Below are 22,508 nucleotides of genomic sequence, written 5' to 3'. Positions count from 1 at the left end.
AAATTTTCATGGTCAGCCATTGTAAAACATTCAGTTCAACCTCAGGATCCGATGCTAAGGATTCGATGCTAGTTGACTCTCCCAAATGCCAGGCCTTGGAGCCCTGACACTCCCTACCTGGTCCATGCACAACTTTGTTGCCTGAAGCAGCAGTTTTCTCTGAGGAAGCTTCTTCAGGAAGCTCCTTGGAGCATGGACTGTGTGCCTTCACTCAAGGCATCTTTCAAGGTGATTTTTGACAAGTTAAGAGGATCCTGAGGAGGGTTGGCATCCAGATGGATGTTCCTCAGTTTGTGGGGGGGGACTGTGGGAGACCCACAGCCTCTCAGGTATCTGAAGATACCAGCTACGGGGTGAAGAGAGATTCACTAACCTAAATCTTCTTCCATTTTTTCGAGGATGTGTAAATAAAGGAATCACGCACTGCTACTAGAAGCGGGGAGTCACTCTCATTTGCCCAGCGATCTTTGTCTAGTTGGATTTACCTGTGTTGCTATAGTGATTAGAGCAGACATTTAGTGCTTTAAGGTTTGCAGAATGCTTTACATTTTTTTTTCATTTGATCCTCACAATAATGCCGTGAGGTAGGCACTGCAGGGTATCACTACTATTTCTCAGATGAAGAAATGGAGGCTCAGGCAGGTTAAATGATTTGTCCATGGTCACATAGCTAGTATCAAAATCAGCATTCGAACCCAGGACCTGATTCAGAGCCTAGCACTCATTCTGATACTACATCGTCCGTCAGGATAATACTTGGCAGTGAGGTCCAGAGGCTTTTGCAGTCTTCCTCAAATATCCCAAGGACAGACCCAATAGCTGTGTCTTCTTGCAGGAGCTAGTTGTATAAAATCCTTTTCCACCTCCTTAAAGCAACTAGCATTTTTTTTTTGACAGAAGTGCTCTAGAACTGTTGGCACAGATTGGCAGATTCTCCCACTGCGTTCCGTTGCCCAAAAGGAAGATGGGGGTGGGGTGGGGAAGACGGTCAAGAAAAGCCCCAAGCAAAACTCATTATAGTAACTATGACCTAGCAAGAGGCACATGAAGACCACGGCTTTTTTGACTGCAGTTACAGTATTGACTTCAATCCTGCTGTCCAGGCAACTGGAATGTTTGTGTTATAATGGAAAAGGACCCTGGTGGTCCAGGCAAGGGAATTACAATACTGTACTTCATTTGTAGCAACGTGTTTCACTGTAAAGGGATCACCTGCGAACTATTACCACAGTTAGGCTTTTAATTGTAGCAAAAGGATTTGACCTATAGAGGAACTGAGAGCTTTAAAGCTAGCTTGTGCAAAAGATCTCTCATTTTCCTCTCTGCTCAGTGTGGCTAATTGGGTCCATCTAGAGACTTTCAATAGGAAAGTAAGTAACATGGAAGTCAGTAGACTCTAGTAAACAAGGATGTCCATAACTCAAGTCACTTTGTCCCCAATTATTGTAGCCAAGTTTTCAAAGCCTATTATCACAAGTGCTTGGTTAGCTAATATTCCTCTTTGGGTTTTGAGACATCACACTGCACAATGCAGGTAGTGTGAAGGGAACACGCCTCTCTCCTACCTTTCAGTTTTATCTAGCCTGAGGTCAGAGGACGACAGGTAGAAGGAATAAAGGGATAGAAATGTGAACTCCACCATTGTTTTGAAAAACAAACTTGCTTTTGACGGGCAGGCAAATAGATTTTATATATTTTGAAAATTAAAACCTGCCCATTTTAGACATAATAGTTTAGCTTGAAACTGTAGTTTGGTGCTTTTGTATATCATAAGACTTTATAAAAATAACCCACCAATTTTATTAGCAGTCTTGGAAAACATTTTTGTGCAGTACTTGAAACCCATGGCAAGAATTATTCAAATATATGTTGCTACACTCCTTGGTGATTAGGGTCACTTCAGAACTGAAACTCACTTGGACTCGGGTGAAAAGTATGATTTTTTTTCTTACCCTTTCTGTAGTATTTAAATGAGTGAGTTAGAGAAAATTCAGTTTTGACGAGTAACATTTTATTAAGCTGTCAAAATATATTTGATCAAATTCCCTAGAAACATAAGTGTTCTCCAGTAATTCTGCGTAGATTGTGTATGATTCCATTACTCATCTGCCTTTTGAAACATAAAAGGAACACTTTAGCATTTAGGACTTTAGAAGTTCTTTTATGTGTAGACAGACATATAAACTAAGCTAGATTATAAACTCCAGTTTTAGATCAATAGTCTCTTCAGAGGCAGTGGTTCAACTTCTGACTTCTAAAGTGTGTAAAACTAAGAACAATGGGTTAGAAGCTGTAGATTTGTGGAAATCTTTAAGCAAATCTTTAAGCAAAGACTAACTATCGTAGAGGGCACCTAGGTGGCTCTCTAGTGGATAGAGCACGAGCCTGGAGTCAGGGAGGCCTAAGTTCAAATCCAGCTTGAGACCCTTACTACTAGCTTTGTGACCCTGGGCAAGTCACTTAACTCTGTTTGCCTCAGTTTCCTCATCCCTAAAATGAGCTAGAGAAGGAAATGGCAAACCACTCTAGTGTCTTTGCCAAGAAAACCCCAAAATGGGGTCATGAAGAGTTGGACATGACTGAAAAACAACTAAACAACTAAAGATGTTGTAGAGGCAATTCCTAGGTGTGACTTGATCTACATTGCCTCTGGTGTCTCTTCCATCTTCAGCATCCTCTATAGGAATATGCCAATAAATTGCTTTGGGCGTCTTTTACTGGATAAAGATGTCTGGAAAAGGACCAGTAGTTTCTTAACTTACCTTAGATAGAAAGGCAGACATGTTATGACAGGTCTCCTCCCTGTTCCCTAGACATGGCATGGTGATTCCTATTTCCCTGCTTTTTCCTTGCCCAGAACATGCATTCCATCCTTCTCTCCCTACCTGCAGCCTCCATGTCCGAGTTATAGCTCAAATCCCATCTCTTCCATGACACATTTTCTAATTGCTCCAGCCAAAACTCACCTCCCCCTTTTCTGAATTCCTATAATGCATATTGTCTGTACCACATAGTTTAGGGCATAATTATATTCTGTTTGGTGGCAATCGTGTTATTCACAGATGTTGATTTTTCCTGTTTATTTTTCCAATTAGATTTGTAATTGTGTAGACATTAGGTAGTCAAATAATAATTGTTTATATTCTTCATAGCCTGATATAGCACAATACAATAATCGAGATCATGATGATTATAATAATAATAGCTAACATTTCAGGTTTGCCAAGTACTTTTACATCTGTTATCTCGTTTGATCCTCACAGCTCTATGAGGTAAGTGCTGTTATTATCCCCATTTTACAGAAGAGGAACCTGATACACAGAGAAGTTGTGACTTGCCTAGGGCCACACAGCTGGTAAGACTCTGAGGTTCAAACCTGGGTAGTCCCGAGTCCCAAGTCCAACACTCCATCCACTGGACCATCCAGGTGATGATAGCTCACTATTAAATAGTGCTTTGCACTTGATAAAATATTTTCCTTGCAACAACCCTGTGAAATAGGAGAAGCATTTGTTATCCTCATTTTTTCAGATGAGGAAACTGAGGCTTGTAGACTTTAAATGTGTTGTCCAAGGTTCTGTGAATAGTAAGCAAGCTGAAGTTCAAACCTGGATCTTCTGGCTTTGTACACAGTGTTATTTCAACTATGCTGTGATGCTTCTCATATTTACATGGTAGACGTTCATTAATTATTTGTTGAATGGATGAACAAATGATGACTGAAGACAGTTTGAGACTAGCCAAGTCACTAATTATTACGTCCAAGATGGGACCAATGTATGAGGTAGGCCAGGGTTCGAGCACGTTACAATTGTTCTGGGTATTGTATTATTTCCATCTTGTGTTGGTTTTTTTTTAACTGATTTTTAATATATCACTGTTATTCCAACTATAAGAATTATTCCTTGTTATTTCTCCTGATGTTTTAAAACATTACTTTACAAGGTGTGCCAAAGTCATGTTATATCCAAGGACCAACTTTGTATACTGGAAATTGGGGCAGAAAATACAATTTCTTTCATGAAATGAAAGAGCCTGGCTCTGGGAAGCCCCAAGGCCCAGTGGGAAGAGGAGTGAATTTGAATCCAGAGGACTTGAGTTCCATTCCTGGCTCTGCAACTTACTACCTGTGTGACCCTGGGCAAATCCCTTTACCTCTTTAGGCCTCAGTTATCCTTAGCTGCAAAATGAGGGACGTGGACTAAACGAACTTTAAGGTCCCTTTTAGCTCTTGATCTATGATCCTGGAATACTTAGAGAGCATCAGATTAAAGATCTGCTTTTTGAAATGTGAGAGCAGAAATGACAAGGGCAAGCTGATGCTGCTCGAGCTTTACTAATAGGATAGGGTAGAGACTGTGCCCATTTCATCGTTTATGAGAATTCCCCTTGCTAATGCCCGTAAGCCTCTTTTCTGCAAAAAGAGAGTTGCCTAAAACAGTAGTGTCAAACTCAGATAGAAACAGGTGCCATTAATCCATATGTAAGGATCCCCTTGGGCCCTGTATTGACTTAGTTTTTAAATGTAGGGTTATCTATATTTTATCATATTTTGATTTATTTTCTTAAACAGTTCCCAGTGACATTTTCATCTGGTTTTGGCCTGCTGGCCAGTGTCTGTGTGGCAGCCATGTTTAACACCTCTGGCTTAAAGCACTGAGGAGCCAAGTGACTTGACCAGGGTCATGTAGCCAGTATATGTCAGGGGGCAGGACTTGAACCCAAGTCTGCATGGCTTCAAAGCCAGCTTTCTAGCCATTATGCCACATTACCTCTAGCATTATTGCTAGCAACATATCAGCACACATCTTATGGTCCCCGTACCTTCAGAGAAAGAAGACTTTTAAGTCCTCAGTAGCTTTGTCTGTACCTGCTGGAGGAGTAATACTAGTGTTCCTCTTTGAATCCTCAAGGTCCCCAGAATCCTCCAGTGGCTCCTTCTTGCCACTAGCATAAACTATAAACCCCTCTGTTGTAACATTTAAAGTCCTTCACAATCTGGCCCCAGACTCTCTTTCCCATCACTCCCTTTCCCGTTATTCCCCTTTATACACTTACTTGGCTTTTTAGCCAAGCTCTCTGGCTCACGTTACATTCTACCATCATGCCTTTATATAGGCTGCCCTCCCTGTTTTCAGAGTTCGCCCTCCTCACGTCCATCTCAATTCATTTCTCTGTATTTTATATTAAGTTCTCTGTCTACATTTCTCCTCCCCCTCCACGTCCCCCACATGCCAGAATCTATATGCCAGTGCCTGGTATATAGTAGCCACTTAATGCATGTCTGTTGAATTTAATAGAAATAACTCCTTGGCTATTTGTTCAAAGATGTGGGCAATCCTCGTTATCCCTGATAAAACTGTGGTTATTCCAGAGGTCATTCATTCCAAAGTCTAATACCAATCTATTGTTTTTACAGCAAATTTATATTTCCTATACACTAATACAGGGCTTTGACTTGTGGTCTCCCCTGCTACTCGTTGTGGCCTGTTTGGAAGCCACAGGGCTACCTCACACCACAACCAAATCACTGAATGTGTGTTGAGAGGCAGCGGAAAGCTGACATGGGTTGAAACGTTTTCCCTGTATGATCAATAAAGCAATCTGTGCACAGATAACCAAGAGTTGACTGTGTTCATCACAGCTTAAGATTGAATTATAGCTAATGTCTGCAGTGAGTTAAAGTAATGAATTGGTTCTGTTTACTTTCTCGTCTTAAAGCTAATTATTTAAGTAATGGCTTCTCTCATCTTCAGAGCTCTTATTATGAGAAAACGTATTTCCTGGACTTCGATGGCCAGTGGAAATGTATGCTTTGTTCAATGCAAGCATACTTATTTACTATGAACAATGGATTCTCTCAGTTGATCCACCTTCATTGTAGTCATTATCCAGAGTTCATTATTAGTGGCCTACATATCTTTAGTTGTCTTTTTTGTTCCCATTTTCAAAATTACATAAAAGCCAATCCTTTCCAACCATGAGAAAGAATATAGTAGGTTGTTAGTGTTTGAGATCAGAAGAGAACCGTTATTATATATCTTTGGTTCTGTCTCTGCTTGTGAGGAGCTAGATGTTAAGTGCATAGACATGGCCTCTGAGCAGATTGAGGGTTGTAACCTCATCCATTTTTCTTTAGAGATTATTTTTCTTAGCTGGTCACAAAATTTTTATCCAACTTACCCTACCTCCACCAGCAGGCTACCCCAGACCTTATCTGAGAGTACCCAAAGGGACCTAGCCTCCACTTTCCTTTCCCAGCTAGACATGGAATCTCCTCTCTACTCTGACTCTGAGACCCACTACCCTATTCCTAATGGTTGTGGACTGCCCCTGTGGATCACGTACCTTGATGTATTCTAAGGGCTTTCAAGTCATGCCATCAACCCTACAGCTGCATCCTAATGACCTCTGGGCCTCTCCATCAGCCCTGCTACCAAACTGCTTCCTCAATTAGATAGCAAGCTCCTTGAGAACAAGTAATGTCTTCTTTTTCTATTTGTATCCCCAGTGCTTAACACATAGTACACACTCAATAAATCATTGTGATTCATTCTTAAATAGAGTTAATACTTTGAGGGACAGGGGTCAGAGAAGGAGGAAACCATACCTGTAATTTCTTTCATATAAGGAACCCCTTCTATCATTACAGGTTGGCACTTGTTCTGCAACTTATAATTCTAAAGAGTTGTCTGGGGCTTTTATAGGGTCACATGGCAAGTATGTGTTAGAGGTGGGACTCGAACCTGGGTCTTTCTGACATGCTTCCTCCCATGTTAGTGTCCAATATATCCTGGATGTCAGACTTTTATCAGAGATTTGATGCCAAAATTTTTCTCATTTGAGTTTCTCTTCTTGCCTTATCTGCATTGATTTTTGTTCATACAAAACAATTTTAAATTTTGTACAACCCAAATTATCTATTTTTTCCTTTTAGAGTGGCCTCTATCTCTTGTTTGGTTAGGAATTGTCCTCCTATTCTTTCCCTTTTCATTTCTTCCAAATGAATTTTGTTATTTTTGTCTAATTCTGTGTAGTTCTATAAAGTAAACCTGTGGTAATGTGATTGTCAGAGCACTAAATGTGTGAAGTAAGTCAGGAAATGTTGTCATTTTTATGATATTGGTGTGGCCCATGCATGAGCAATAAATATTGTTCCAATTATATCTTCCTTTAATTTAAAGAGGGCTTTGTAATTGTATATATGTGTTGAGTTTGTCTTGGTAGACTTACTCCTAGATATTTTATGCATTTTATAGTTAGAGTGGAATTTCTCTATTATTTTCTCTGGGGTATAATTGCCATACACAAATGCTGACAATTTTTGTGGATTTATTTTGTATCCTGCTACTCTACTAAAGCAATTAATTATCTTAATTAGTTTATTTGATGATTCTCTGGGGTTTTCTAAGTAAACCATCATGTCATCAGCAAATAAGGATAATTTCATTACTTTTTTCAACAGTCATAAATTATATCATTTAATGTAACACTGTTTCTGATGTGTATGATTTAACAAAACTTTGTATTCTCTCTGTCCAGTAGTTCACTGTAACTTTTTCAGAGTATTAATGGGATGCTACTACATATTTTTAGTTCCCAAACAGCTTTGGGTATCAGTATCTGTCCTGGAAAGGTATATGGGCTTTGGATAAGGAAATTGGCAGGACTTGAATTCTAATCCTGTTTTGTTTGGTTTTTTAGGAGATGATAACCTGGTATAGTTTTGACTCCAAGATATATGCTTCTGTTTCTCAGAATAGGTTTTTACTGATGATTACTTATTTAGCTTGATTTTGGGTTAATCCTGTTGAGTAATTGCCAATGAGTTGTGCTGATAACAGATTGACTTCTGAACAAAATAAATCAGCTCAGTACAGAGGCTCATTGCCCATAGGTAGGCTGGCCACTTGGTGATAGCTCACATTTATAACACACATGCAGATTTTCAAAGAGCTTTGCATCTTTATCTCATTTGGTCCCAACAGCCCTGTGAGGTAGCTACTGAATATCTTTGGCAATGGCAACCCATGAAACAAAGAATGATATGCAAAATAATTTTTAAAAAAGATATAGAGGGAATAAAGTATGTTGTTTCATTTGAAGATTTCTTGGCAGAAGGTGCACCTCAAAATTTAATAGAGGCATGTTTATGATTCATGCTAAAGTGGCCTGGTGAACTGTCTTCTTGGCCCACCCTACAAATTGCTAGGGGTATTTTAGTCATGTGGAGCTTTATTAGCATATTGAAAATTAACATTCAGGTTTATAGCATTATACAAGTGGAAATAGAAAAGTTAACTTCATTTTGTTTCTTGAGAAGTACATTTAGTAGAGAGGAATAGGGAGGGTTCAGACACAGAGTTCATTGAGAAACTATTCAAAAAGTTGTTCTCCCATTAGAGAGAGTGGAACTATTGTTTAGGGGACCTTTGATTAATTGGAAAAATGCAGTTACAGAATAATGAGAAAAATCGGGAAGGCAACAAGTTTTCACATATCAACAGCCAATGGAAATTATAAACTGAAAATATACATGTTTTCTAATCCATACTGGCCACATGGACACAAGCCACTGCCCTGTAGTTTGGTGGCCTTTCTCCCTCTTTAAGAGAAAAACACCCTACTTCTTCTTTGACCTAATTAAGATTTGATAATAGCACAGTGGTGCCTCCGACAAATTTCTCTGCAACATAGTAGTTAGTAATAAAATTGCCCGATAAACTTTTTCCATATGATTTTTAAAAAGTCTTCATTTTTCTCTCATTACTCCACTTTTAAATTGATGTACTCAACGCTGGACTCACCGGGAAATAAGTTTGATGTTGAGTTTTAGATGGTAAGATCATGAAAATTCAAATATTTAAAGTGTTGTAAGTGTTTTGAGTACATATTTAGAATATCTCCTCAAGGTCAAGATTCACTAGTAACTGAACCAGGTTCTTACATGACTGCTTCCTGACCTGTGCCTCATACCCAGTTAATATGTGTCCAGAGTCAAGTACATTCAGGTCATGTGTAACATTTCAGAGGTAGACACTAGATTGACCAAAGGGTTAGATGCTGGCCTACCCCCACCTGTAAATTAGGTGTTGTCTTCTGGATGGTCCAATAACAGTTTTATACATGCATATATATGCAGATATATCTATTTCTATACATTTTAAATGATGCCCTCTAAGAGACATTTGGTATGGGTAAATCGAGACTGATAAAGAAACTGCTGCCAAGCCTAGGCCCACTTCTGCCTGCCTCTGATTCTACTGCTAATCACTGTCACCATAGAGGTAAGTCATGCTCCCCAGTTTATAAGTCTCAGCTTTCTTCCTGGTATAGAAAAAGTTATATATTAATATATACACATTACATATATTCTAGCCTTAATCCTGGGTTTCACACACACACACACACACACACACACACACACACACACACACATGCACACAAAAAGCCTCAGATGTATTTTATTGGGGAAAAATTGGCCATCCAGATGTAAGCATATCTTATAACATCAAATTTGAAATATGTATATACATATATATGTATATATATGTATATATAATCTTCTTTGTGGGATATCCACTACAAAGTTGTGATCTTAGGCTGGCTTCTCCTCCTACCTCCACCCCCAACCCACCCTCCAAAAGCAGCTAAGCAGCCTCTCTCCTCCACTGTGTCTTGGAGTGTGCTCAAGGAATGCGAACTCATTTTAATATTGGCCAAAGCAAAGCAGGATTAGAAAGGGAAACATGCTGCCAAAAAACCTGTACTGCATTTCAAAAGCAAATTGAAATTATTTTTGGATTATCCCATTTTAAATTATCTGTACCATTGCTCCCCTCTATTAGCATGGCCAATCAAGAGTCAACTAGTGTATTTTATAATATAAATTTGAAATCACAGTATAATTTGACATTTGAGTCAGTTAATAAGCATTCACTTAGGGCCTACTTTGCACACAGTGCCTTACTAGGTGATATAAGAAAGTGGAGCTACAAAAGGTCAGGTGTGTACCTCTAGAGGATCACAGAATTTCAGAGCTGAAAGGGAGCTCTGGAACCACCGAAGCCAATCCAGTCCCACCTCCTTCCACCAAATCCCCGCTACATTCTACCTGATCCAGTCTCTGTTGGAAGATCTCCAAGAAGGAGGAACTCACTCCCTACCTCCAAAGGCAGCCCATGCCACTCTAATGGCCAAGAACAATGGTTCTCAAAGTGTCATCTGGGGACCCTTGAGATCCTTTCAGAGGATCCACAAGGTCAAAACTTTTAATAATAATACTAAGGGATTTTAATTTTTAATACAGTAAATGTCACATAAACAATAGCTCTTCAGGGTGTCCTCACTAATTATTTTAAGAGTGTCTTGAGACCAAAAAGCTTGAGAACTGCTGATTAATAAGTTTTTTTCTAACATTAAGCCCAGATTTGTCTCTTTGAAATTGTCACCAGTTGGTTTGGGTTCTGCCTTCTGGGGCCAAACAACAAGGTGAATCCCTCTGGAACATGAAATCCCTTCAAATGCTTAATAGCCATCATGTTCCCCATGAGCCTTTTGTTCTCCAGGCTAAATATCCCTAGTTCTTTCCCCTAGTCCTTATGTGGCATAAGCTCAAGCCTCTTTACCATTCTTGTTTCTGTCCTTTGGGTATTATCCCAGAGGATAATTTTTGTCACTATCCTTCTTAAAACGTTGGTATGCAGAATGAACACAGATGTAAGCTGACCGGGATGAAAGGAGAGAGGAATGATCTCTGTAGTCATGGATGCTATACATATCTTAATTCAGCCCAAGATCCCACTAGCTTTTTTAGGCTGCTATATTATATTGTTGACTTATTGTTGAGCTTGCAGTCCAGTAAGACCCCTAGATCTTTTTCAGACAAACTGCTAACTAGTCATGCCTCCCCATGCTCTGGCTGTTAAACATAAGACAGTAATACCTTTCACATTGCATAGGTTATTCCATAAAGAAGTGAGTTTGGAATAGCCACATTTCAACGTGTGTCTTCCAGTCACCCACTAAACAACTGAAAACGTCATATCCAGTCATGAAACTTCATGAATCAGTGGACTAAGCCTAGAGCCCTGGGGCATTTCACTAGAGACTTCTTATCAAGTTCCCCTGGCTGCTAAAAATCTCTGGCCCACCTCTCTCCCACACCAAAAAAAAATGGTCTTGTATTTCATTTCAAATATAAGCTAACAGTTTGAAGAAAGGAATTCTTTACATGTTAACAATTGTTTTTGTCCTTATAATACAGATGACCAAGAACGTCCTGTCTAATTACAAATTAAAGAAATTTTGTAGCATACCATGTCACTTAAAAATGCCCTCTAAACAATCTCCATGGGAGAGGCGGGATGATACAGGAGAAAGCACTGACTTGGCAGCTGTGAGATTGGATTCTCGTTCCAGTCCTGCTCTGGCACCTCAGGGTAGCCACCTCCCCCCTGGAGGCCCCATTTTCCTTGTCTGTCAAATGAGGGCATTGGGCTAGTGGACCCCTTTAGACCCCTTCCAGCTTTAGCATTCCGTGTTGAAAAATTCCACTGTGCCCTTTAAGGAGCATCTTGCCTTTGTTGGTTCACAGTCCACGAGCATTTAATTCCCATCTCTGAGACAGAGGTTAGTCAAGTGAGCAATCAATCCATGGGATCTTTGCATACTGATGAAAACCATGCCTCCATTGTACTAATTCCAATTGAAGAGTTCTCTCTGCCACATGAAGCTTCATTATTTAAGCAGCCACCCTGGTTACCATTTCATCAGTTCAGTAGAATGTCCCGATTGGAAGAATCACATTGAGATGTGGCTATTCCAGCTGACTTATTTATGAAATAACCTATGCAGCGCAAAAGACAGTCGTGCCTCTTTTAAAGGCATGTACTTAACACTCAGAACAGAACACAGCAAGGGGTCAATATTGATGGATTTGCTTCCACTAATAGAATGGGCATCGGGGGGCTTTTGACTGCATTTTGCTCCCATCCCAGTGGAAACAGGGACATAGGGACTTTTATTAGTTTGGGAATTTGGGAAGGAAGGTTTCTTTTTCTAGTCTTTTCCTTTCTTTCTCTTTCTTCCCTTCTCTCTCTTTCTTTCACTCTCTCTTATCTTTCTTTTCTTCCTTTTGTTTTGACTCAACTAGTAAGGAAGCCAAGAAGGCCAAAACAGCAACTGAAGTATATGTAGTATGAGACCTCCCATGTGTAAGTCTGGCATTCATTAAATTGGTTAATGGAGAATTGTGTCAAATAAGCATTCACAAAATGAGGTTGACTTATATGGTGAAAAGGGTATTAATTGAAAGTTTATACACTGGGTTGAGGTAGAAAAATCCCTTGGAGAATCTTTGTTTAGAGTTTAACAAATGAGTCGGTGGCTAACAACAAAACCACAAATAATCAAACTTTGGGTAGGATTCCTGTGACTTAAAACTAAAAACCCAAACAAACGTTAAGAGTAGTAAATGTCAGGCCTGGCGTTATGGTGATGGAGTAGAACATATAGCTTCATTTTGTCAATGTATGAGCAATACCTAAACAATGCTATCTAGTGTGCCGTGCTGCCTTCAAATGAGCTTTAGCTCATGGTCAGGACTCTCCCTTTGATTCTGCAGAGTCCTTTCCCTGATCCAGGCTGAGAAGTTTATCCTGTTTCATTTAAGATTCTTAAACCATGTTGAAATTCATATTTTTCCTGGACTCTTAAGCAGCTCAATTGAAAACAGAGATACTTGGATATTTTTTTAAGCTGTCTGTTAAATGAACTCCAAAAGGAAGGACAGCTTTCTTATTCCCATTTGAGCCTACTTGTTTTATTGTTTTATTATTTGTGCTATTTTGCCAAAAAAGCAGGCTGCAGTTTATTTACTGTTGGGTCACAAAGGTGAGATGTTAGTTGGAGCAAATAGGGTTGCATTTGTGTGGCTCTATTAGCTGCATTTCCCATAACTCAAATATTTGATACACACACACACACACACACACACACATATATATTTGGTTTATATAGAAATATGTATTTAACAACATAGTTACATTTGCTAGATATTTATCAAAAGTCCTTTTATAATTTAGCTTCCCCTTTATACTCACTTGGTGTTTTGTTCTATCTTCTTTCTGTTCATTTGTCAAGGGCCTAGTATGTGTAAGGCACCATGTTCTGAATCATCAAAGCAGGTGTTCTGGTAGCAGCTTTCACCTCTGTTCCAGTCCTAGCTACCCTCAGGTCAGGGGAGGACTGGCCAGTGAAAGATGTAGAAATACGTATTCTGTGTTTACTTTAAAAAATAAACTTGCCTTTGGTCGGCAGTCAAATGGATTTTAGAAACTTTAAAAATCAAAACCTATCTTTTTGACATTAAAAACCTGGTTAAAATTAAATTGATGAAGTTTGGTACATTTTTTTAAGCTGTAAGACTATGTAAAAATAACTTGGACATTTTATTGGCAGTACTCGAATTTTTGTACAGGGCTAGAAGCCTGTGGTGATCATCGAAGGATGATAGAATGTCTTGCGCTGAGATAGTCAGAATCACTTAGAAGTGAAATTCACTGAGACTTAAGTGAAATGCGAGAAATTTGTACTCTTCTTTGTGTAATGTGAAATTGCATGATATAGCACTCAGATTTGATCAAAATTATCTCTAATAGACTACCCTTTTTATTGATGAAATTGCCCAGATAATATGTCTTCCATAGAAACTTAAGTGCTCTCGAGTAATTTCTCGTTGATTGTGAAGCTTCAGGTTATTTCTGTCCATCATTCATCTCCCTTTTGAAAACTAGAATGAGCACTTCACTAAGAATTCTAGTGATTCTTTTCTATGTAGATAACACAAACTAGATTATAAACTCCTATTTTTAGTCAACCCCCTTTTATGTACTCCAAGAAGGAAGTAGCTACTTGTTCTCCAAGGAGCCACGGAAGCTGCCAGGTACAGGATCATTCAGGAAGGGTCAGACGAGACTCAAGATGGTGAGGGAACTCCCTGCTCTGCAGGGTTGAGGCACCTAGTCATTGTCTGGATAGTAGCAATAGAGAGAGGTCTGTAGTCTAACTGGAACACGTAAGACATAACAGACCCTCCCAAAACTGGGTAAAAAATATGAATATGACCCACTTCTGGTGATTTGTGTGGGCACAAATAATCCTGCCAGAAGGAACCTAGAAAGAATTGCTAAATATTATAAAGTTTGGGGCAAGAAACAGAAGACTGCAGAGACAACAGGTTGTATCTTCTTCCTTATTGCCTTTCGGAGGTAAGGCATGAAAAAGAGGAATGATTGATTTGGGAAGGGAACAACCAACTCAAAAGGACATTTCTAGGAATGAGACTTGGTTTGTTGAGCCATACATTTAAGTATAGGGATGACAGACTCCCAAACAAGGGTGACAAAGACCTTACAAAGACTGATAAGAGTGGTTTTTCCCAAGTGTCTTGTAAATCAACCAAAACACTTTAAAAAAAAAAAACACTGGGGAGGAAGAAAGCTGCCTTTCCCTCTCTCTTTCTGTCTCTCAGTCTCTCTGTCTCTCTCTCTCTCTGTCTCTCTCTCTCTCTTTCTCTCTCTCCCTCTCTCCCTTTCTCCCTCTCCCCTTCTCTCTCTCTCTCTCCCCTCCTCTCTCCCCGCACTCCTTTTGTAGTCTTTTCTCCCCCCCCCCATTTTTGGGTGACTAGTCCTCCTGTGGAAGTGTTTCCACCTCTACCTTTTAACTCAAGCACCATCTCCTTTAGGAAGCTGTCCCTGAGCTGGCAGTCATCTCTTTTCTCCCATTATACTGAATATGGTATTTTTTTCTTTTCTTTCACAGTTGTGTCTTATTCTGTAATAATTATCTGTGCCTGGATCATCTCCCACACTAGACTGGGAACTCTGTAAGGGCCAGAGCTCTCTTAGTTAAATTTAGTTGCCCACCACATTGCCCTGCACAAAATAGGTCCCGAATAAATGTTTCTTGAATTCTGACCTCATCATATATTGTCTTGTATTTTAGTTATTGCCTATTCCCCATTACTGCCCCCAAACTAGACTCTAAATTCTAAGGGCAGGTTTTTTGGAATTAACTTCTGAAGGGCCTCCATAGTGCCTTGCATATAGTAGCCATCATTGTTTATTGAATGAATAAATGGCACTGTAAATTCTTGGAGTTTTGAATAAAAATAAAAATGAAAAGTGTTGCAAACCAGAGGGCTTGTGGCATCTTGTTAACATTAAATTCCACTAAAAGCGTCCAGCCATTAGGGTCTTTTTTAATTCTTTGGCACTACTTTTTATGGTAGCAAAGAACTGGAAACCAAGTGGATTGTCCATTAGTTGGGAAATAGCTGAATAACTTCAGCATATAAATATGATGGGATATCATTGTGCAGTAAGAAAAGAAAAATATGCAAAAGAGAAACATGGGAAGCTTTGTATGAACTGATAAAAAGTGAAGTAATCTTCTTCAGTAATCTAAAGGGAAAGACCCTTGAGGCTGGGCTTTGGGCAATTATAATAACCAACCTTGGATCTAGAGAGCATATAATGAAACCCACCTCCTCTCTATCAGCACAGGCAGGAATGAGGCTACAGGAGCAGATGTTTGTGCTTCACCATTAACCTTGGTTATCAGGGAGAACTCCAGTCAGAGATGGTGTCCAGAAATAATAGATATAAAAACAAGCATCAGGAAATTAAAAAAAAACTATGGAAATTAGGCTAATTCTAACAAATGCCATAGAGCTGGGTCTGTGTTATACTAAACCAACCTGTGGGGTCTTCTAGGTACCCAGCATCCTAAGGAATATACAGACATACAGATACAATAGAGTAGGACATTGATTTTTTTATCTTTGTTGGAAGCCGTGAACGTAAGGGGTTCCTAACTTACATCCATCATCATCATCACTTATGTAAAGGCACAAACTACAAAATAGTTCAGCTCTATTAAACCCATAAATGACTAGACAGGCAGAGGAAAAGGACTCTTAGTGCTCAGATGTAGGTTCCCCAGGCATGGGAAAAATAGGTTAGGCCACAAGGAGAGTGATCAAGGTGATGGAATAGGTCAGAAAAGGACAGTTCACCCTTCTTTTGAAGTAACATAAGGACTCACACTGGTATGCTATGTTGCTTAGCATTCTAAAGGACAGCCATAATTTTAATCCCTTTTCACCTTTTTCAGTGGTTTGGTGTGTGGCGATGGCATTTCCAATTTTAGAAGAGAAGTCAATGGGAAAATAGGATTAACTTTGCTGGAATGTATACGCCAACCTAAGAGATTGCCTATATGATACCACATAAAAGTCCCTGACTTGCAATTTTGATATCTTAACTCTAGGGCTATTTGAATTTATATTTTATGCTTAAATGTAAAGAAATAAACATTTCCTGCTGATCATGACTAATAGCCACAAGTAGGTGGGAGGGCAATGGAGACCTTTGATGCTGCATCCAGCTGTAGGTTTGTGTTTTTAAGCCTCTTATGAAATAATGACTAGTTACAAGTGTCCGCTTGAAGCCCACATGGTGGTTGCTTTCTCCTATTCTTTTAGGTTCATTCAGCAAACTAAATATAGGGCCTAGGATTTTGTGTTTGATATCAATCTTAAAGTAATCCTAGTATCCCTGGGGCAAATTGCTGACCACTGACCCCTGTCTTCTACAATTCTTTTTCCCTCTCATTTAACAAATTCCCATTGGGCTGATTTCTGCTCGCCTCATTGGAGTGGATCTCTATTTCTGGGTATTTCTCAGTTAGTAAACATGGTTTCAAATCCTGCCTCAGACACTTCCTAGCTGTGTGAGAATGGGCAAAGTCATTTTCTCAGGGCCTTAGTTTCTCCCATCAGTTAAAGTGGGAAAATAACAATTGTACTGCTTACTTCATAAGGCTGTTGTGAAGGAAAACCTTTCCATACCTTAAATCTGAATTGTATGCATTATGGACGCCATAAAAATTGGATGAATGAATGAAAAAAAAGTATTTCTGAAGCACTGACAGTGTGCCAAGATGTGTCTTCAAGGATTCTAATGGAAAAGACATTATAGAGCTTAGGCAACAAGGAGAGTGATCCTTGTTGGCCGCAGAAAGCTGTCTTGGTTTGGGAAGTTGCTCTTTCTGATAGCAATGGTAATTGATCAGGGTTCCCAGAGGAAGAGATGGAAAGTTGGGGTGGGGGGTGGGGCATGCAGCAGCAGAGTAAAAGTCTGTTAGAGTATGCCGGAAGCCAGCAAGCTAGCAAACCCACAGTCTAAAGGTTAGTGCCTCCAAAGTGTTCCCACTGTAGGTTTCCCTCCCTTTCCCCCTCAAACCTCTTGGCCTGTTGCTATCAAGTGATTTGAAGGCTTCGCAGAGCCAGCTGAGGATCTGAAAACACAGGTTGCCCTGAATCAAGAGGTGATCAGCCAACTGCTTGTTATTCTGTGCCCTGGGCCACAGGAGAAAATAGGCCACGGGGCATTCTCTGATGAATCCCCAGTACTCCACGTATGTGAGCACACGTTGGGGTAAGTATTTGCTTAGTGTGGAGCAGGGCTATGACTCTATGTGTTCTGTGTTTATCTGGCTGCAGACTGCTCTAAGCTCTGCTTTTTCATACCGTTTTCTCTGGAGCTATTTCCTATGTAAGAGTAGCTCTTTCTGGATAGCTTTAGTCCCAGGGTTTTTCCTCTCCTCATATTTAGGCATTCCCTCCCCCAGTAAAAAAAAAAAAAAAGATCCCTATTTGTCTTTCTCCATAAATGATCGTGTGAGTACTGAAGGTTGTTTGTTGCAAATGTTTCTATCTATCAGCTTAGGTTTTCTATAAAATTTCATACTAAAGACACTTCTACATAGGTTCTCATTTGCATTATCACCACCTCTGTCTATGTCTCAGCAGGAATTGGAAGGACAGGAAGTTTGAGGTTCCTTCCTTTTTAAACCTGAGCACTTAATTAGCACTCCCCCACCCCCACCCGCACCCCACCCCCACTTCCAGAGGCATTTGATGTGGGAGGGAAGGCAGTTGGGGTCGAACTTAGCAGTATCTTTTAAACAGGCTCTCTACTATAACAGGGGAGAGTTGCACTTAGGGATGGGAGTAGAGTTTTCTCCCTCAAGTCGGGGTTCCCTTATTTGAGGTGCTCATTTGTTAGTGTGTCATTTTATATTGTAGTTACTTGTGCACCACCAGTGGTACAAACAGAGTTCTGAGTGATGTCTGAAATTTTAAAAAGGCATTGCTTTAAAGGCTGGGTAGGAATTTGGCATGGTGGGAGGAGACGAGGGGAGAATGGTTGAAAGAACTGGGAATGTTTAGCCTGGAGAATAGAAGGCTTTGGTTACGGGACATAATAAATGTTTTCACTATTTGAGGGACTTTCACATAGAAGAGATTTGGGCTTGTTCTGCTCACTCTATTCCAGAGGGTGAATTAGGCAGAGGAGAGGCAGGTTTTGACTCGGTGTTCAAAGTATTTTCCTAACAATGAGAACTGTCCAGATGTGGAATGAACGGCCGAAGAAGTAGTGGGCTTCACCTCCCTGGAGCTCATCAGGCAGAGTCTGGCCAGGCATTTCATGGGGCTCCAATAGAAGGGTCATCTTTTCACATACTGGCTGGAGTCAATAACCTCTCAAGACTATTCCAACTCTGTGTAAAGGAAGAAGACACTCTAGGCACAGAATAGACAGAGGTATGACCCCTGGGGACAGTGAGTAGTCCAGTTTGGCCGAAATGCAGATGGATACACAGCATATGGAAAAGAGTAAGTACTAGGTGGCCGTTTCAGAATCTAAGCAGAATAACATGACCAAATCCACGCATTGAAAAGATGAAGTTGGAAGGGCACATTAAGTGAGGAGACAGTTGAGGCAAGAAGCCCTGTTAGAAGGCTATTGTCGGTGGTATGAGGGCTTATACAAGGGTTGGCAGCAGGAGTGTGTGGGAGGAGACAAATGTGAGAAAGATAGCAAAGGTAGAATTAAGAGGACTTAATGACTTACCAAATCTAAGAAGAGCAGAGAGTCAGTGATAAAACCAAGATTTTTTTTTTCAAATGGAAGACTCCTTAAATGGTGGTATTAGTGAGAGAAATAGCAAAGTGAGGAGCAAATTTTTGGGAAAACAAGGTCAGCTTGAGGTACCACTGAGACATCTGAGTAGATTCTGGAATCATCTGGGTGGAGGTGAATGAGAAGCCAAGGGAGCCCATGTTGAGAGAGGGAAGAGGGCTGAGGCCAAGACCTTGAGAAGCACCCTAAAGAAGAAAATCAGAAGACTAAGCAACAGCCTTTAGAAAGATAAGGAGAGAACCCAAAAAGGATAGAGTCTCTAAAGTCAGGAGAGAGTGCCCAGACATTGGTTGCCACTGTCAAATGCTATGGAGAGGTCAAGGAAAATGAAGATTTTTAAAGCCCATTGGATTTGGTGATTAGGGGTTAGTGGTGGGGCAGAACCCAGATTGCAGAGGGTTAGAGGAGAGAATAAATGCAGAGAAAATAGAGGCATCAGATGTAGAAATTTCAGAAATGAAGGGGAGGAATGGTAAGGAGCCAGTAGATGAGTCGAGAGGAGACTTTGGGAGAGGGAAAGAATGAAAAATACGTGAAAAAGAGGAGATGATTGCTTAGAGCACAGTCCCAAAGGAGTCTGAAGGCAATGGGATCATTGGTGCATGGAGAGTTTAGCCATGGGGAGGAGTAGGGTTATCTCTTCCTCTGTAACCAGCTCAATTGAGTGTAAAGGAGGAGAGAGTAGGTGGTGATGCTGAGAATTTAGATGGCCTCAGTCTCAGTGAAGTTGGGGAGTGGGGTTATAGGGAATCATCTTAAGTTTGGAGGGAAGGAGTATGATTGAAAGGAAAGGAGAAAAGGTTTAGAACATTCTCTGAGAAATGTGTGTATGTGAGAGACAGAGACAAAGATACAGAGACAAGGACAGAGAGATAATCACATGTAAAGACATTCTAAAGCTATTTATTATTATCCATGCTATTGCCTTTCTCTATCCATGTGAATAATTGAGAGTAGAGTGTAGTATGCACTAGTATGAAAGGAATTGGATGTTTAAATTTTCACTTCTCAGAGAAAGGAAAATACGATAGTAGCATTTTTTAGAAAGATAGTTTTCTCTTAACTATCTAGATTAAATTGGATTCATGGAAAGAATATAATTCAGGGGGTTAGAAAACTGAGTTCAAGACTCTATTCTGTGACTTTAAGCAAATAATTTCTATGGACCTCAGTATCCTCATCTGTAAAATAGGAACAATAATACCATAGTTTTGGGGGGACAATTCGGGATAAATTGGATCATCTGTGTTTGCTTTTAATTTGGACTTTTAGAATTTCAGAATGCTCTCACATAAGGAGGTTGACTTGGGCTGCTGTGTAGGAATTGTGTTTGTTTAACAAATCAACAATGGAGGGGAAGGTGAAGAAACATCCCCTTTATCTGCCTCTTGTCTGGGCTGTGACTTACTCTTCTTACGGAAGATGACTGCCAGGTCATTCGGTGCTGGGGCTGCCGTTCCTTAACTGCAGAACCCCAGGCCAGAGACAGAAGGGGTGGGGATGGGGACTTGGGGAGGGGTGTATTGTGGAAGAAACCACCCTGGAGAGCCAGTAGAGATTTTTCTGCATGTCTCCTAGAAAGAGTATTTTTTGAAAATGAAATAAAAATGAACTAGCAATAATTACAAGAGGAAAGTGCTCTTCACACTTGAATTCTGAAAGTAACCTTGTTGTTGTTCTTCCTAGACTGATTCCATTGCCATGGAAATTGTTTTCAGAAGAAAGTGTTGGTTGTGGAATTTCAGCTGGTATCCTCAAGACCTGCTTTTGGAGAAGCCAGAGGTTTCTGAATAGAAAGCAACTTTGGTTTCTTCGAGCACAGAAATGGACACCAACCGTGTAATGGCTTTGTTCACACACAAGTTGGCCAGCTGCCTTTGATCTAGCTATTTGGAATTACCCATGTTGACAACTGTGCTTTGGATTGTTGTTGTTGTTGCTGCTGCTGTTGTTGTTGTTGTTTTCTTCAGCTTGCCTCTTTAGGAGGAAACATGTTTAATGAAAGATTCTGAGCCCTCTTCTCCTCTTGAAAAGGTTTTTTTCTTCTCATACTAAACTACACAAAGATGGTGGCCCATAGTGTGTTTAATAAACGAGCTTGCTTATCTAGTAAGTAGTAATTCTCATAGCCTGTAAATTTTGCTCACTTTCCATTCCATTTTTGAAGTTGGAAAAACCTTTTGAAGGGGACAGAAAAAGAGGGAGCACACTAAGAACACTGGTCTATGATCCAGGCTCTTTTTGCTCAGTGCTCCGAGAATCATTTATTGATCATAGATCTTACATTTATGAATTAAATGTCAAATTAAATTGATGTCTTGATTGAGAATTTCTAATACTTAAAAAATACAGCTGAAAGGCAGACTGATTTGTTTTGGTTTTTTGCTACTTGCTTAATACTCAAACACATTAAGATGGGGGTTTCTGTGCATTCAAATTGGACATTTCCAAACATTTTTTTTGTATCAAAGATAATGTTTTTGTTCAATAAGCCCCCCCCACACACTTAGCAAGTAGTCTCATTATTACCAAGTTATACCATTCCCCTCCTCTACCCCAACCCCAATTTTGGACCAAGTTTGCATCCTGAAAAAAAAAAATTAGACTTGATCCTCAATTTATCATTTGCCTTAAAAACAAACAAACAAACCTTCTCAAAGGTCATTTCTCAATTTGGAAAATGAGCTTACAGAAAATGTTAAGAAATTAAAGTAAGCTCTGCTACTTTTGCTCTGATTTGAGTTGGAGCTGAATTTAAAATTTTAATGCTGACCTTTGAGAGTATTTCATTAATTGGTGGTAAGTACAAAGGATTCTTACGGAGGTCCTAGAGACTGCTCGAGGGTTTGTAAGATGGTGGTGGTACAAATTCGTCTCAATTTACTGCACCGCTACTGGCAGACCTTGTCATTGTATATTGTGGAAGAGTGTGTGTGTGTGTGTGTGTGTGTGTGTGGTGTGTGTGTGTGTGTGTGTGTGTGGTATGTGTGTGTCTGTGGTGTGGTATGGTGTGTGTGTGTGTGGTGCGTGCCTGTGTGTGTGTTTTGTGTTTTGTGTTGTGCCATGTGTGTTGTTGCATTATGTGTTGTGTATTCTGTGTGTTGTGTGTGTTCAAACTGCTTCACCTCTAACATACAACCTTTATAAAACAATGTATGGTTTCTATAACAACTTAGCCACTCGATTTTGATGTCAAATATAACATGCATTTTTATTTTCGAGCAGTCTTAAAATACATGCTAACTCAAAAGCAATTATTTGATGTCAAATAGCATATACTTTTTTTGAGCAGTCTTAAAGTACATGCTAATTAAAAAACCAACCATTTGATGTCAAATAACAAGTGCTTTTTCTGAGCGGTCTTAAGGTACATGCTAACCAAAAACAAAAAAAACAAAAACAAACAAACAAAAAAAAAAAGAAAAACAAAACAAAACAAAAAAAAAAAACAAAAAACAA

General features: G+C 39.8%; 1 protein-coding gene across 1 annotated transcript in view; it reads left to right on the top strand.

The window, feature by feature from the left end:
* Window positions 1–22,022, top strand: part of IRS4 (insulin receptor substrate 4) — a 38,342-nt gene extending 16,320 nt beyond the window's left edge. Inside the window, exon 6 of the mRNA XM_027839111.1 lies at window positions 20,736–22,022. Coding sequence (XP_027694912.1) covers window positions 20,736–20,740 — 5 coding nt within the window. The 3' untranslated portion in view covers window positions 20,741–22,022. The remainder of the gene's footprint in view (window positions 1–20,735) is intronic.
* Window positions 22,023–22,508: the final 486 nt, after the last annotated feature.

This window comes from Vombatus ursinus, unplaced genomic scaffold (assembly GCF_900497805.2).
Source record: "Vombatus ursinus unplaced genomic scaffold, bare-nosed wombat genome assembly UNPS02004677.1, whole genome shotgun sequence".
Taxonomy (NCBI): Eukaryota; Metazoa; Chordata; class Mammalia; order Diprotodontia; family Vombatidae; genus Vombatus; species Vombatus ursinus.
Note: the sequence above shows the minus strand (reverse complement) of the source record. Positions and strands in the feature narration are given on the sequence as shown.